This window comes from Silurus aristotelis (assembly GCF_946808225.1).
Source record: "Silurus aristotelis genome assembly, chromosome: 6".
NCBI classification, from domain to species: domain Eukaryota; kingdom Metazoa; phylum Chordata; class Actinopteri; order Siluriformes; family Siluridae; genus Silurus; species Silurus aristotelis.
This window is the reverse complement of record NC_139579.1, coordinates 32,429,462-32,446,406: the sequence shown is the minus strand read 5'-3', so window position 1 is coordinate 32,446,406 and position 16,945 is coordinate 32,429,462. Positions and strand designations below refer to the sequence as shown.

Below are 16,945 nucleotides of genomic sequence, written 5' to 3'. Positions count from 1 at the left end.
TCTTCAACGTTTCTTATTTCTTTCTGCCTTTTCCCATTTTTAATGTTTCCCTCACTCCAGTACAATTCTTTCTTTTTTAATTCTTTCCTTTGTATTTTTCCAAACCGGTAAATATCTATTGGGCCGTTGTTTCTTGCAGCCACGACGACAGTAGAAACACCGATAGTGGGTGAGGGTTCACTATTGAATATTTTATTCTGATAAAGAAATAATCGTTAGCTGACTTTAAATGTATTAAATGTGAGCTTTATTTTTTCTTTTATTATTATTTCATTTCATTTCCTTTTTTTTTTTTTTTTTTTAGATCACATTAGCTGCAGGGATCGTTGTGGGTATGATGGTGGTATCTGTTCCTGCACCAGCTCCTGCCAGTACTATGGACACTGCTGTGATGATTATTACTGTAAGACAAACATGACTTAATGTATTTAACACACACACAAATCATTTAAATGGAATAGAAAAATTTAGCCTGCATTAAAATTAATAATAATAAAAAAAATAATAATACCTTTTTTTTCATAAAATAAAAAAATATAAAAATAATAAATATGATTATTATAATAAATAAAATATTTTATTTATGCCTTTTACAACAACCATAAAGCGAGATTTACGGAGTGATGTGCTTTAAACTAAACTATTATTAGATTATTCTAAGATTTTTTTCTTCTTGTTCATACTGTAAAATACACAGTTATTTAAAAAGATAATAATAATAATAATAACAGAAATCTGACGTTCACTTCTTTATCATTGTCCATATAGATTATTGTTCCACCACAACGGATTCAGGTAAACATGAGACCCCCGAAATGTCTCTTTCCATTCTCAGTGAAAGTGTTGTTTCTCCTTTGTGTTTGTTTTGTAACCAATTATAAGAATTTTCCTTCATTTCATTTCTTTCATTTTGTTTTTGTGTCAAATTTGATCTTATTGAATATTCTCTCACTCTGTTTGAACAGCCACGACGGCCGACGGCTTGTCGACAACAGGTGAAGTGTTTGTACTGAATACTGATGTACTGGACAATATTCTGAAACAGCATTAATATTAAAGGGTTTTGGAGATTTTTATTTACATATTTTCCTTAAAATGGTGCATTTCCTCATTTCAACATTTAATATTGTTGTACAGAGAAAAAAGAATTGGCTTTATAAAATGTGAAAATCATTTTGTGTTTATATTAAACACAGTGTCCCAATTTATATTATTTAATTTATTATTATTATTATTATTATTATTATTATTATTATTATTATTAAATGAATGAATGAATGAATGAATGATTATTATTATTTGCAGTAGCTGATTATTCCTGCATGAATAACTGCGGCTACAATTTCGTCGCCTGTTCCTGCCAGAGCTCCTGCCTTTACTACGGAAACTGCTGTCACGATTATTACAGTAAGAACAAAATCTGAATAAAATCTGTTTGATGTAAACTGTATCTCTGTTTTTGGGTTTGATTTTGACGCTAGAACATTTAAATTTGTTATAAAATCTTTGGTTGTTTTTGCTAAAAGGACGGAAATGGCAGTGGTAAATACTTATTTTAAGAAGAAGGAGGAGCAGATGGTGACGTATAAGAGAGTTTATGTGTTTGTAGATTTAGAGAACGCGTACGACAGGGTGGAGAGAGGAGTTGTGGTATTGTATGAGGAAGTCTGGTGTGTCAGAGAAGTATGTGAGGGTGGTGCAGGACATGTATGAGGATAGTGTGACAGCAGTGAAGTGTGCAGTAGGAACGACAGACTGGTTCAAGGTGGAGGTTGGACTGCATCAAGGATCGGCTCTGAGCCCTTTCCTGTTTGCAGTGGTGATGGACAGGTTGACGGACGAGGTCAGACAGGAGTCTATGATGTTTGCGGATGATATTGTGATTTATGGTGAGAGTAGTGAGCAGGTTGAGAAGAGCCTGGAGAGGTACACGCTGGAGAGAAGGAGAATGACAGTCAGTAGGAGTAAGACAGAGTACATGTGTGTAAATGAGAGGGAGGGCAGTGGAGGGGTGCGGTTGCAGGGAGAAGAAGAGTATCTGTGAGAGTGAAAGGGAAAGTTTATAGGACTGTGGTGAGACCTGAGATGTTGTATGGTTCAGAGACAGTGGCATTGAGTAAAAGACAGGAGGTGGAGCTGGAGGTAGCAGAGCTGAAGATGTTGAGATGTTCGTTGGGAGTGACGACGATGGACAGTATTAGAAATGAGTTTATTAGAGGGACGTTTTGGAGACAAGGTGAGGAAGGTGTGATTGAGATGGTTTGGACATGTGCAGAGGAGGGACATGGGGTATATCAGTAGGAGAATGCTGAGGATGGAGACACCAGGAAGGAGGAAAAGAGGAAGACCAAGGAGGAGGTTTATGGATGTGGTGAGAAAAGACATGCAGGTAGATGGATTGAAAGAGGCAGATGTAGAGGACAGGGGGGTATGGAGACGGATGATCCGCTGTGGCGCCCCCTAATGGGAGCAGCTAAAAAAATAAGATCTTTTTTTTTTTTTTTTACACATTTCTGCATTTCTTGTTACTTTGTTGATAGAATAAATCATTATGAAGTTCGTGACAGTTTACAAAAAATGTAGGCTGACAGAAACATTATGTTTTACGTATAAATAATATTCCTTTTTTTTCCCCCCCATTTCCCTTTTTATAATCATCCATGTAGACCATTGTTTCAGCACCACAGAAAAAACAGGTAAAAATTTCTTCAACATTTCTTAATTCTTTCTGCCTTTTTCCATTTTTAATGTTTCCCTCACTCCAGTACAATTCTTTCTTTTTTAATTCTTTCCTTTGTATTTTTCCAAACCTGTAAATATCTATTGGGCCGTTGTTTCTTGCAGCCACGACGACAGTAAAAACACTGACAGAGGGTGAGGGTTCACTATTGAATATTTTATTCTGATAAAGAAATAATCGTTAGCTGACTTTAAATGTATTAAATGTGAGCTTTATTTTTTTTTAATCATTATTTCATTTCCTTTTTTTTTTTTTTTTTTTAGACCACATTAGCTGCAGGGATCGTTGTGGGTATGATGGTGGTATCTGTTCCTGCACCAGCTCCTGCCAGTACTATGGACACTGCTGTGATGATTATTACTGTAAGACAAACATGACTTAATGTATTTAACACACACACAAATCATTTAAATGGAATAAAAAAATTTAGCCTGCATTAAAATTAATAATAATCAAAATAATAATAATACCTTTTTTTTTTCTTTAAACTAAACTATTATTAGATTATTCTAAGACTTTTTTCTTCTTGTTCATACTGTAAAATACACAGTTATTTAAAAAGATAATAATAATAATAACAGAAATCTGACGTTCACTTCTTTATCATTGTCCATATAGATTATTGTTCCACCACAACGGATTCAGGTAAACATGAGACCCCCGAAATGTCTCTTTCCATTCTCAGTGAAAGTGTTGTTTCTCCTTTGTGTTTGTTTTGTAACCAATTATAAGAATTTTCCTTCATTTCATTTCTTTCATTTTGTTTTTGTGTCAAATTTGATCTTATTGAATATTCTCTCACTCTGTTTGAACAGCCACGACGGCCGACGGCTTGTCGACAACAGGTGAAGTGTTTGTACTGAATACTGATGTACTGGACAATATTCTGAAACAGCATTAATATTAAAGGGTTTTGGAGATTTTTATTTACATATTTTCCTTAAAATGGTGCATTTCCTCATTTCAACATTTAATATTGTTGTACAGAGAAAAAAGAATTGGCTTTATAAAATGTGAAAATCATTTTGTGTTTATATTAAACACAGTGTCCCAATTTATATTATTTAATTTATTATTATTATTATTATTATTATTATTATTATTATTATTATTATTATTATTAAATGAATGAATGAATGAATGATTATTATTATTATTATTATTATTATTATTATTATTATTATTATTATTATTAAATGAATGAATGAATGAATGATTATTATTATTATTATTATTATTATTATTATTATTATTATTATTATTATTATATGAATGAATGAATGATTATTATTATTTGCAGTAGCTGATTATTCCTGCATGAATAACTGCGGCTACAATTTCGGCGCCTGTTCCTGCCAGAGCTCCTGCCTTTACTACGGAAACTGCTGTCACGATTATTACAGTAAGAACAAAATCTGAATAAAATCTGTTTGATGTAAACTGTATCTCTGTTTTTGGGTTTGATTTTGACGCTAGAACATTTAAATTTGTTATAAAATCTTTGGTTGTTTTTGCTAAAAGGACGGAAATGGCAGTGGTAAATACTTATTTTAAGAAGAAGGAGGAGCAGATGGTGACGTATAAGAGAGTTTATGTGTTTGTAGATTTAGAGAACGCGTACGACAGGGTGGAGAGAGGAGTTGTGGTATTGTATGAGGAAGTCTGGTGTGTCAGAGAAGTATGTGAGGGTGGTGCAGGACATGTATGAGGACAGTGTGACAGCAGTGAAGTGTGCAGTAGGAACGACAGACTGGTTCAAGGTGGAGGTTGGACTGCATCAAGGATCGGCTCTGAGCCCTTTCCTGTTTGCAGTGGTGATGGACAGGTTGACGGACGAGGTCAGACAGGAGTCTATGATGTTTGCGGATGATATTGTGATTTATGGTGAGAGTAGTGAGCAGGTTGAGAAGAGCCTGGAGAGGTACACGCTGGAGAGAAGGAGAATGACAGTCAGTAGGAGTAAGACAGAGTACATGTGTGTAAATGAGAGGGAGGGCAGTGGAGGGGTGCGGTTGCAGGGAGAAGAAGAGTATCTGTGAGAGTGAAAGGGAAAGTTTATAGGACTGTGGTGAGACCTGAGATGTTGTATGGTTTAGAGACAGTGGCATTGAGTAAAAGACAGGAGGTGGAGCTGGAGGTAGCAGAGCTGAAGATGTTGAGATGTTCGTTGGGAGTGACGACGATGGACAGTATTAGAAATGAGTTTATTAGAGGGACGTTTTGGAGACAAGGTGAGGGAGGTGTGATTGAGATGGTTTGGACATGTGCAGAGGAGGGACATGGGGTATATCAGTAGGAGAATGCTGAGGATGGAGACACCAGGAAGGAGGAAAAGAGGAAGACCAAGGAGGAGGTTTATGAATGTGGTGAGAGAAGACATGCAGGTAGATGGATTGAAAGAGGCAGATGTAGAGGACAGGGCAGTATAGAGACAGATGATCCGCTGTGGCGCCCCCTAATGGGAGCAGCTAAAAAAATAAGATCTTTTTTTTTTTTTTTTACACATTTCTGCATTTCTTGTTACTTTGTTGATAGAATAAATCATTATGAAGTTCGTGACAGTTTACAAAAAATGTAGGCTGACAGAAACATGATGTTTTACGTATAAATAATATTCCTTTTTTTTTTTCCCCCATTTCCCTTTTTATAATCATCCATGTAGACCATTGTTTCAGCACCACAGAAAAAACAGGTAAAAATTTCTTCAACGTTTCTTAATTCTTTCTGCCTTTTTCCATTTTTAATGTTTCCCTCACTCCAGTACAATTCTTTCTTTTTTAATTCTTTCCTTTGTATTTTTCCAAACCTGTAAATATCTATTGGGCCGTTGTTTCTTGCAGCCACGACGACAGTAAAAACACTGACAGAGGGTGAGGGTTCACTATTGAATATTTTATTCTGATAAAGAAATAATCGTTAGCTGACTTTAAATGTATTAAATGTGAGCTTTATTTTTTTTTTATCATTATTTCATTTCCTTTTTTTTTTTTTTTTTTTAGACCACATTAGCTGCAGGGATCGTTGTGGGTATGATGGTGGTATCTGTTCCTGCACCAGCTCCTGCCAGTACTATGGACACTGCTGTGATGATTATTACTGTAAGACAAACATGACTTAATGTATTTAACACACACACAAATCATTTAAATGGAATAAAAAAATTTAGCCTGCATTAAAATTAATAATAATCAAAATAATAATAATACCTTTTTTTTTTCTTTAAACTAAACTATTATTAGATTATTCTAAGACTTTTTTCTTCTTGTTCATACTGTAAAATACACAGTTATTTAAAAAGATAATAATAATAATAATAACAGAAATCTGACGTTCACTTCTTTATCATTGTCCATATAGATTATTGTTCCACCACAACGGATTCAGGTAAACATGAGACCCCCGAAATGTCTCTTTCCATTCTCAGTGAAAGTGTTGTTTCTCCTTTGTGTTTGTTTTGTAACCAATTATAAGAATTTTCCTTCATTTCATTTCTTTCATTTTGTTTTTGTGTCAAATTTGATCTTATTGAATATTCTCTCACTCTGTTTGAACAGCCACGACGGCCGACGGCTTGTCGACAACAGGTGAAGTGTTTGTACTGAATACTGATGTACTGGACAATATTCTGAAACAGCATTAATATTAAAGGGTTTTGGAGATTTTTATTTACATATTTTCCTTAAAATGGTGCATTTCCTCATTTCAACATTTAATATTGTTGTACAGAGAAAAAAGAATTGGCTTTATAAAATGTGAAAATCATTTTGTGTTTATATTAAACACAGTGTCCCAATTTATATTATTTAATTTATTATTATTATTATTATTATTATTATTATTATTATTATTATTATTATTAAATGAATGAATGAATGAATGAATGATTATTATTATTTGCAGTAGCTGATTATTCCTGCATGAATAACTGCGGCTACAATTTCGGCGCCTGTTCCTGCCAGAGCTCCTGCCTTTACTACGGAAACTGCTGTCACGATTATTACAGTAAGAACAAAATCTGAATAAAATCTGTTTGATGTAAACTGTATTTCTGTTTTTGGGTTTGATTTTGATGCTAGAACATTTGCATGTGCTTCTTCTTAAATGTCCCATTTCACATTTAGCCTCCATTTGCTGTTATAATAAACCTCCACTCTTCTTAGATGGTGTTCCACTAGATTTTGTGGAGGTTCATTCAGCCACAAGAGTGTTAGTAAAGTCAGGTACTGATGTAGATGAGGTGAGGAGATCTGAGGTGCCGTCAGCGTTCACATTTATTCATGATCAATAGGTTTGTAGCTCTAGAGCAGGAGATCCTCCACTCCAACCCATGTGAAGAATATCTTCATGGAGCTTTGTGCACAGGGGCGTTTTCATGTTGGAACAGGTTTTGGTTTTCTAGTTAAAGTAAATGAAGAATTTCATGTTACAACATCCAAAAATGTCAGATACAATTGTGTGCTTAGCGTTTGGGGAAGAACCTCAGATGGCAGGAAAAGACAGGTGTCTCAATAAACAAAAGTATTGGGGCACCTGTCTTTTCCTGCATTTTGTAAAACATGATGTCCTTTTTCATCTTTCTTATAGATCACTGCTCCAATACAACTGCAACTCCAACCCCAGGTACGGTTCCTCTGTAAACTTCTCCATGACTCTCATTATTGTGACTTTAATAGAAGTATTTTAATGACTTGTCACTAATCACAATGAAAGATTGGTGATTGGGGCAGACTTTAATGGGCATGTAGGTGAAGGGAACAGAGGTGATGAGGAGGTGATGGGTAGATATGGTCTTAAGGAGAGGAATGTGGAAGGGCAGATGGTGGTAGATTTTGCTAAAAGGTTGGAAATGGCAGTGGTGAACACGAATTTTAAGAAGAAGGAGGATCATAGGGTGACGTATAAGAGTGGAGGAAGGTGCACACAAATGGACTATGTTCTATTTAGAAGATGCAACCTGAAGGAGACCTGAGATGTTGTATGGTTTAGAGACAGTGGCATTGAGTAAAAGACAGAAGGTGGAGCTGGAGGTAGCAGAGCGGAAGATGTTGAGATGTTCATTGGGAGTGAACAGGATTAGAAATTAAATTATAAGAGGGACAGCGCATGTAGGACGTTTTGGAGACAAGGTGAGGGAGGTGAGATTGAGATGGTTTGGACATGTGCAGAGGAGGGACATGGGGTATATCAGTAGGTGAATGCTGAGGATGGAGACACCAGGAAGGAGGAAAAGAGGAAGACCAAGGAGGAGGTTTATGGATGTGGTGAGGGAACACATGCAGGTAGTTGGTGTGAAAGTGGCAGATGTAGAGGACAGGGGGGGATGGAGACGGATGATCCGCTGTGGAGACTCCTAATAGGAGAAGCCGAAAGAAGAAGATTCGGCATAAGAGCATGTTCTAGAGGCAGCATCATAGATAATAACATAATCATCAGTGGCAGCAGGCACATGGATGGAAATAAACAGAAAACAGAAAAAAACGAAAGAAATAATATTATAACGCGTGGCCTCTTTGGACGTCTGTAAATCTGTGATTTAATATTTTTAAAAAAGCATCGTTTTATATTTTTTATAACCGAACATGAAATATGAAATAGAAAACACAAGGCTGTGAGTTATATAACATTTACTTTTTAAAGTAAGCAATGTGAGAAGAAGAAAAGGACGGTTTATTGTCCATGGTTCCTTGAAGGTTTCATGCAGTGACCAAAGGTGAGAAAGTGGTTCAAAGGTTGGCCTTATGGTTGTGGCAAGGTTGTGAGTTCAAATCCCAGCACCAAAAAACTGCTCAATTGAGTATAAATACGAATTCCAACCCAGTAAATGTGAGAGCAGAAAGCTGTCTGTGGAGATCTCAAGATCTAGACATAGACAGAATTCACCTACAATCAGCAATAATTTCACTGGGAATAAAAAGATTGTGTGTAGAGGGAAACAGGTTGAGCCTTGTCAAGTTTGACAGAAATATACGTTCAAATGTCCCCGAAACTGAAATGAACATCAGTTGAATCAAGTTGAAAAACGTTCACCAAGAAGCCGAGTGAAGAAGAAAAGTGAAAATTTTATGGAAAAAATTTTCCCTGTGTTCAAAACAATGTTTTCTAGAAGGATCTGCATGCGGTGGAATTCTGACTCAGCAACAAGGGCAGTTCTTCAGCCCCAATTACCCCAATAACTACCCCAATAATGCACGCTGCACGTGGACCCTGATGGCTGGGGAGCTGCAGGTGGTTTCGTTAACCTTCACGTTTGTCAAGTAAGAAATCATCTGCCTGTTTCCACCTGCCGAATCAACGAAAAAACGATTCATTCCATAATTCTCGCTTCATAACATCATGTCTCATATTTATTTCAGTCTGGACTTATGCTGCGATTCTATCTACGTGTACGACGGGCCAAACAACAGTTCCACGATTTTGGGTTTCGCAACCGAAAATGGAGTTTCCTTCAACTCCAGCAGCAGATACATGATGGTCGTCTTCTCCACAGACAGTAATGCGACTGCACGAGGTTTTCAGGCTGAGTGGACTTTCAAATGTATGAATTTCATACAACGATTCACTACACATGAACCTGTTATAAACACTCATATTTACTTTTATAGACTGACTGACACCCGTTCAGTTTGCATACTGCAGGTGCACCCACACGCCCATGTTTGGAGTCATACAATGTTCTTGGTGTCTGAACCCAAATACAGAGATTGAAATAAAAAAGAAACACTCAAAGGCAGAGCAAAAATCTAAATCTGCTTGGTAACTTCGAAAAAAGGCACAAAAGGGGAATTTAACATTAATTTTTACACTCAGACTAACACAACTCAGGCGAACCAATAGGAGCTAACGAAAACCCGGGAACACTCTGGCGACATCTGGTGGGAAAAAACAAGAATCGCAAAGAAAGAAAAAACAAAAAACAGAAACCCCTTAAATCCTGACAGGTCTGATATGGCTTAAGTATTTGATTTTGTGTGTGTGTGTGTGTGTGTGTGTGTGTGTGTGTGTGTGTGTGTGTGTGTGTGTGTGTGTGTGTGTGTGTGTGTGTGTGCAGCTGCTCCGATGTGTAAGAACAGGTGTGGCACCAGTAACAGCAGATGCTCCTGTGAGAGTTCATGTGACCGATACGGAAGATGCTGTCACGATTATCATGGTATATAAAATGCTATATATATACAGTATATATATATATATAATTTTTTTTGTCTTTCTAATTTGTTTATTCGTCTTTAGTTCTGTCTGTGCATCTCTCATCCTGTGTATCTGTCTTAATCTCAATCTCAGTGTGTCTGACTCTTGATCTGCCTATCTGTTTATCTCAACGTTGCATTTGTTCACTTCTAATTGTCTTTCTGTCTCTCAACCTATTTCTTCTTCTCTCTGTCTCTAATTCCATATGTCTTAATAGGTCTCTAATTTTGTCTGTCTGTCTCTTGATCTATCTGTGTCTCGTTCTGTCTGTGTGTCTCTCAACTTGTCCTGATCAATTTGTCTACGTTTTATTGTGTCTTTCATCCTTTCTGTGTGTCTCTCTATCTTTCTCATGATTGGTTTATCTGTCATTCTGTGTGTCTCTTGTTCTGTCTGTTTGTCTTCAACAGCCTTTCTGTCTTCGATTCAGTCTGTCTGTGTGAGTGGGTGTGTTTATTTATTGTGTATATTTATTGTATTTTACAGAGTATTGTGACCATGTGACGTCTCCTCCTTTACCAGGTGAGCTCTTTACCTTATATATATATATATATATATATAGTGTGTGAATGTTTTATTTTTATATATATATTTATATATGCACACTAGCATTCTTTTTTCTTTTTGTGTCCTGAAATATATTTGTTATTATTACTGGATATTTTAACAATAGAAATATTATTTTCTTTTTGATATGCACTTTTGTGCTCTTGTTATTTTCATTATTATTATTATTGTAGACTGGAATAAATAGCTGAACAATGTGTTTTCCATTTAATAATATTTTTTTTGGATGTGTGTGTGTGTGTGTGTGTGTGTGTGTGTGTACACACTGTGCAGCCTGTGGGGGGAATTATTATGGCTCGGGCTCCATCTCCAGCCCTTATTACCCTGGGTATTACCATGACAACGCGCAGTGTGTGTGGCGCCTCTCGGCTCCGGCGGGACAAACCATCTTCCTCTCATTCCAGGACTTAGAGTTCGTCCATTTCTTCAATCTCTCTATTATTTACATCTAAAAATGATTCAAATACTTTTGAAAATCATACTGTATATTTATATATTTATATGTATAATGTTTATATTTCACAGAATTCAAGTTGTATATATATATATTAATTCATGTGTTTCATGTTATAAACTTAATGTTTTTAAATATATAAATTTTCATTATTTATTTATTGTAGACAGAAATGCAAGATCATCTGTTTTCTTTTTTAGTCAATTTATACAGATTTCTATTAATTAATTCATTTGTGTGTGTGTGTGTGTGTGTGTGTGTGTGTGTGTGTGTGTGTGTGTGTGTGTGTGTGTAGTCTGGAGCGCTGCTGCAATTGTGATTACGTGAACGTGTATGATGGTTCGTCCACCACGTCCCCTCTAATAGGAAAGCTCTGTCACAACACCACCAGTCACCTGGACTTCCAGTCGACCTCGTCATACATGACCGTGCTGTTCAGGAGCGATTACTCTGGGGTCGGGCGTGGCTTCAAAGCCTACTTCAGCTCCTCCCTCAACCAAAACACAGGTCTGTAACCCACTATACATCCGTCATTCACTGCTGTAAGACTCGAGTCTGGTCTGAATTCATCTGGACTTATTACATGCACAAAAACAAGGTCTAAATGCATCATCTAGAAATGATCTTGAGTCTAAATTGTTCCTCCTTTGTAAATCAATATCTGACAAAATAACCAAAAAATCTATCAAAACCAACACTTTAGACGTACACCCTGGATACGCGAACGTGGCTGAGGCATACACAATGACGCAAACACAATAGCAACAACAAAAGGTTGACAATGTTGGAGATGTTCCTCAAGGGCCAACAGAAAACAGGTGTAACCATGTTATTTAACCAGTAATGCACCATGTTATGTGACACAGTAGGAGCTGATGGATAATGTAGTATGTATTAGAGGTGGATTTTACCAATACCGGTAGCTTGGTTGGATCGTACTTGCCGATAAACGATTAATTGAGCGATACATTTTAAAATGGATATTGGATAAAAACAAAAAACATGTTGATGCTAAATATTACTTTTCTTTATTACAAAAATAAAAAGGTCCTGATAATGAAAAATGTGCTAAACGAAATAAATATGAATATTGAAATGATATTAATAAATATTGTGGTAAATAAAAGACATACATTCTAACGAAAACAAAAAGTAACACTTCAAGTAAATCAAAACAGTCACATCCAAAATGAATACACGAAAGACACTTCGAATAAGTTTGTATCTTAGTGATTAAGGCGTTGGATTTTGGATCCGAAGGTTGTAAGTTCAAATCCCAGCCACACCAAGCTTCCACTCTTGGGTCTCAGTTGTGTGAATAAGATAAATGTGGGTCGCTCTGAATAAGGTCGTCTACCAAATGCCTTTACATTTACATTGATGGCATTGGGTAGATGACCTTATTCAGAGCGACCTACACCTCTAGAGGCCGCTCTCTTGACGCATAACTCAACCCGGAAAAACTATTGGTATGGATTTTTGCCGATAGTTCCAGCATCAGCTCCAGTTCCAGTTATCAGCTATCGACCTCTATAGCACTGAATTTGGCATAACTTTGAATCCTGGTCTTGGATTTATAAACAGTAATGCTTAAATAAAATAAAATAAAATGTTTCAATAGGTTTTCTAAGAACTTTATTTTGGAATACATTTTTTTATTTTGCATCATTTTTGGATATTTTTACAACATAAATTAAACATTAATATGATTTTACTGTAGTTATATGTTCCTTGTAGTTCTTAGTAAAATGGTTCTTTCTTTCTATGTCTTATTATTATTATTATTATTATTATTATTATTATTATTATTATTATTATTGCTAGCAGTTATCTTTAACACTATCGTGGTTGGTAAAAAAAAGAAAAAAAAAAACCTGAAACCAACAACTCATCCAAAATGCACATTTAGGGTTCTATGTCATTGAATTTTGTCACTCTTTATTTGATGTATTGAATGTGCTGCAGGCCATGTGGATTGCTCCTCTGAATGGATGAACATCGCCATCCGTAAATCGTACTTGGACTCAATGGGCTTCAACTGGCAGGACCTTTACCTGGATGACCATCGCTGCAGAGCTTCAACTGACTACTACTATGTCACCTTCAACTTCCCTCTTCAGAGCTGTAGCACCAAGAGGAAGGTAATGCTACACTTAATAACATATCACATAACATGTTCGAAAATTTGGTACAGGATGATTGTGGCAGGTAAAAGAAGAAAGTGAGGCTTCCAGATTTTTGTTGTAGAAGTCTTAGCTGTTTTTAAGTAAGAGTAAGTACAGGCTGCTGAATGGGACTTGGAGAACAAACGCAGGAGAAAAAAATTAATGGTTTCTGCAAATCATTATCTTATTGTGTTTCATTTAATATGCATTCATATGGACTTCTTCTGCTCACCTCCCCCAGACCCAGAATGGCCGTATTATTTACACCAATAATGTGCGAGCAGCTCAGTCAGCATCAGGTGAGATCACGCGGCGTGATACACACTTCCTAATGTTTGTGAGCTGTGTGATGGAGCGTGATTCCTCAGTCGGGACCCTCTATGAAGCTAAAGAGATTACAAATGCAACCATCAGCGGAACAGGACGGTTCAACACCACCATGGCCTTCTACCCATCCAGCAGCTTTTCCTACCCCATCACCGAATTCCCGTACCAAGTGAACCTCAATCAGGAACTGTACGTCCAGGTGCAGCTAACACGAGCTGAACCGAGCCTCCACCTGTTCATCGACTCCTGTGTGGCCTCGCCCAACCACGACTTCACCATCCGCACCTATGACCTCATACGCAACGGGTACAACATACACACACAACAGCTAGACCTCAGTGATCCCATTTTTAGAGGCAAAATTAACATAATAAATGAGCAGGCATACATCATTACTCTTGCTCCCGCTATTCCCCCTGCCAATCAGAGTGTTGGCATAATGAGTCACGAATGGTTGTACTGATGGAGATAAATTCAACAAATAGCATTAAGAACCAAGGTTAGTTGGAAGAGGTAATGTAACCCCAGGTTGACCACAAAATCAACTGAGAATGAGGTAATTACCTCCTCCCTCCTATTAGCAGGGCTTTTAGTGATCTTATAACTAAGTTTGTAACACATACTAGAGAGGATCAGTTATGATTTTTTGAAAGTTGGGTTGACATCTACAGACAAAACCCAAGTGCAGGCTCTACAGGCTCCAGATTCAGTGATTCCTGTAAATGTGGTGCCTTTCCATGCTGATACTGGACCAGTTATATGAAGGAGAATGTTAGTCACTCTGGATAAGGTCATCTGCTTCTGAAACAAACTTTCCTACCCCTCCACTGGCTAAAACAAATTCTCTATTCCTTTTACTGGCTGTTACCAGTTCTTCTAAACCCACCCACCCCACACTGGATCAAACAAATTATCCTACTTCCCACTGGCTGAAACAAATCCTACTTTCCCTTCACTAATAAACAACTTTTACCCCTCACCTGGGTGAAAAACAACTTCTCCTACCCTTCCACTGGCTAACATATTTTATTCTACCTCTCCCTGGGTAGGCATGTGTGGCCTGACAGAGCTACAACTGGTAAAATGTAACTGGTCCTATTTGGTAACAAGTAAATTCAAGAAAGAAAGGTTTATACTTGTCACTTTACAGCACAGTGAAATTCTTTCTTTGCATATACCAGCAATGTCAGGAAGCTGGGGTCAGCCATGATACAGCATTCCTGGAGAACAGAGGGTAAAGAGCCTTGCTCAAGGGCCCCAGGCATGGCAGCATGGCAATACAAGGGCTTGAATCTTGTTCACATAGCGCAACTTGTCAGGAAGCTGGGATCAGAGCGCAGGGTCAGCCATAGTAGGGTGCCCGTGGAGCAGCTAGGGTTAAGTGTCTTGCTTTAGGGTCCAAAAGTGGCAGCTTGGCAGTGCTGGGGCTTGAACCCCCAACCTTATGCTAAGTAACCCAGATCTTTAACCACTGAACCACCTTAGTACACCTAAGTGGTACACAAAGAGATGTCACAATAGCCATAATATCATTCAAGCTCTTGCTTGCCTTTTCTGGTTCTGGTCCACTAAATCAGGCATCACTGTTTGGAGCAATACATGTACTTCATATAATGGGATTCTATTTACATCTTCTATTATTTTATCAAAATTTGCATATACATTCTTGCGACACATATATTTATTTACATTAATGTCATTCCAGGTGTCAGAGAGACAGCACAGTATACATATACAGAAACGGAAACCGCTACTTTGCCCAGTTCAGGTTCAGTGCATTCAAGTTCCTGCGCACACACAGCCAGGTGTTCCTCAGGTGTGACCTCATTATTTGCGCCGACAACGACTACAACTCACGATGTCGCCAAGGATGCCGTAATCGCAGGAAACGAGGCTTGAGCTCTGATAACCACACCGAAGTTGTCACTCTTGGGCCAATCACACTCAAAGGTCAGAGGTCAACTTATGAATTTAGTCTTATTTAGTGTCAGGGTAGAGACTTTGGAAGCTCTTATTAGATAAATCTAACCATTCTGTTTTGTACACAATATAGTAGATGAAAATTTTTAAGAATGTGATTTCAAGTATTAAAATTTGTATTTATATACTTACAGGTCCAGAGGAAGCTGAAGCCAAGGCACAGGAAGAGGAGTGAAATCTCACAATTACTTTAATATAGTTAATTCAGCATTGAATTCTAAATACCATGAATACCTTTTTTTTAATTAAAGCATTCTTCAAAAGCAGACTGGTGTGGTGTACTTTGTGTTATGACAAAAAATATATTTGCTTGTTATATTTGCTGAAGAGCAGTCAAAACGGTCCATGACCTAGCAAAACGGTCTATAACCTAGCAAAATGGTGCATGACTTAGCAAAAAGATCCATGACCTAGCAAAACGATACATGACCTAGCAAAACGGTACATGACCTAGCAAAACGGTATATAAACTAGCATGAGCTTAGTTTTAACAATGGAAAACAATTGAAAACCTAAAAGGACAAATGCATGATTTTTCATTCACATCAAATAATGACAATATAAGGATAAAACTCTTAAAATACACCAAACGTCATACTTTTATTGATTTCTAGTTTAATTTAGTCACATAAAATCTACACATAGTCTGTTATTGTCTGTTAGGACGCACATTTTATGCAGCTACAAACTTTTTTTCAAGACTCAAGACTATTAGAGATGAAATATGTAAAGACAGGAAATTGCAGGAATTGAGTACTCAGGGTGGAGTTGTCTTCATTCTACATGATCACATTCATCACATTTGGGCAGTGAGGGATGTCTAAGAAGGGCAAGAGAATGTGTTAATTGGCTGGAGAAGAATGATCAGATAAAAACATTTGAAGAAAAATGTGACATCTGCAGGTCTATGGATATGAAACAGCAGAAGGAGACTGTGGTCTCACGACCTACCAAGCAAACCATGGTCTAAGGTTGGAACAGATATATTTATTTTAGACAATAGAAACTACCTCATTGCTGTTAATTACCTTACTAATTTCTGGGAACTTGATTATTTACCCCACACACAATACACCACTGTTATCCATAAGCTGAAAGCCCATTTTTCAGATAATGGTCCACAATATACATCAGAAGATTTCAAAATATTCAGCAGACAGTTGGAATTCAAACATAAGACATCATCACCAGGCCACCCACAAAACAACAGCAGTAAAAACTGCAAAAAGACTGCAGAAAAAGGAAAAGCTGATGGAAAATACTCTTTCCTCACAATTCTTGATCAGAGAAACACACCATCACACGGGATCAATAGAAGTCCAGCACAGAGGTTGTTTAGTAGGATAACCAGAGCTCTCATGTCAATCTGCTGACAGATTAAAAACCTAAACCGTCAAGCTGCATACTACAATAGACATGCGAAGGATCTAGATACTCTATAACAGGGAGACAGAGTCCGTATCCAGCTGGAGGAGCCGAAACAAAACATGGAGAAAAGCGACAGTAGTGACACCTGTGTACCACAAA

The 16,945-nt window shown here is 37.2% G+C and overlaps 1 protein-coding gene and 2 long non-coding RNA genes across 6 annotated transcripts in view; all 3 read left to right on the top strand.

The window, feature by feature from the left end:
* LOC310727947 overlaps nucleotides 1-1,068 on the top strand; it is a 2,485-nt gene extending 1,417 nt beyond the window's left edge. The window contains exons 3-5 of the long non-coding RNA XR_014534121.1: nucleotides 140-169; nucleotides 305-403; nucleotides 769-1,068. This is a non-coding gene — a long non-coding RNA (uncharacterized lncRNA). The remainder of the gene's footprint in view (nucleotides 1-139; nucleotides 170-304; nucleotides 404-768) is intronic.
* Nucleotides 1,069-1,306: 238 nt separating this feature from the next.
* On the top strand, nucleotides 1,307-3,658 carry LOC310727948. Its single transcript, XR_014534122.1, has 5 exons — nucleotides 1,307-1,407; nucleotides 2,667-2,696; nucleotides 2,845-2,874; nucleotides 3,004-3,102; nucleotides 3,359-3,658. It is a non-coding gene; the product is annotated as an uncharacterized lncRNA (long non-coding RNA).
* A 371-nt stretch (nucleotides 3,659-4,029) lies between these two features.
* On the top strand, nucleotides 4,030-15,684 carry LOC310727821 (scavenger receptor cysteine-rich domain-containing protein DMBT1-like). 4 transcript variants are annotated; one of them, XM_083544672.1, is made up of 15 exons: nucleotides 4,030-4,142; nucleotides 5,403-5,432; nucleotides 5,581-5,610; nucleotides 5,740-5,838; nucleotides 7,325-7,360; nucleotides 8,847-8,994; nucleotides 9,094-9,275; nucleotides 9,789-9,887; nucleotides 10,412-10,447; nucleotides 10,766-10,904; nucleotides 11,242-11,453; nucleotides 12,912-13,087; nucleotides 13,353-13,744; nucleotides 15,144-15,388; nucleotides 15,553-15,684. In XM_083544672.1, exons 1-15 carry the CDS (start codon nucleotides 4,058-4,060, stop codon nucleotides 15,591-15,593), a joined length of 1,950 nt encoding a protein of 649 aa, XP_083400798.1. In that variant the 5' UTR covers nucleotides 4,030-4,057; the 3' UTR covers nucleotides 15,594-15,684. The 4 variants fall into 4 exon arrangements, with proteins under 4 accessions (XP_083400798.1, XP_083400797.1, XP_083400800.1 ...); XM_083544671.1 differs by having other exon boundaries at nucleotides 8,844-8,994; XM_083544674.1 differs by lacking the exons at nucleotides 4,030-4,142; nucleotides 5,403-5,432; nucleotides 5,581-5,610; nucleotides 5,740-5,838 and adding an exon at nucleotides 6,637-6,742.
* The last annotated feature ends 1,261 nt before the right edge of the window (nucleotides 15,685-16,945 follow it).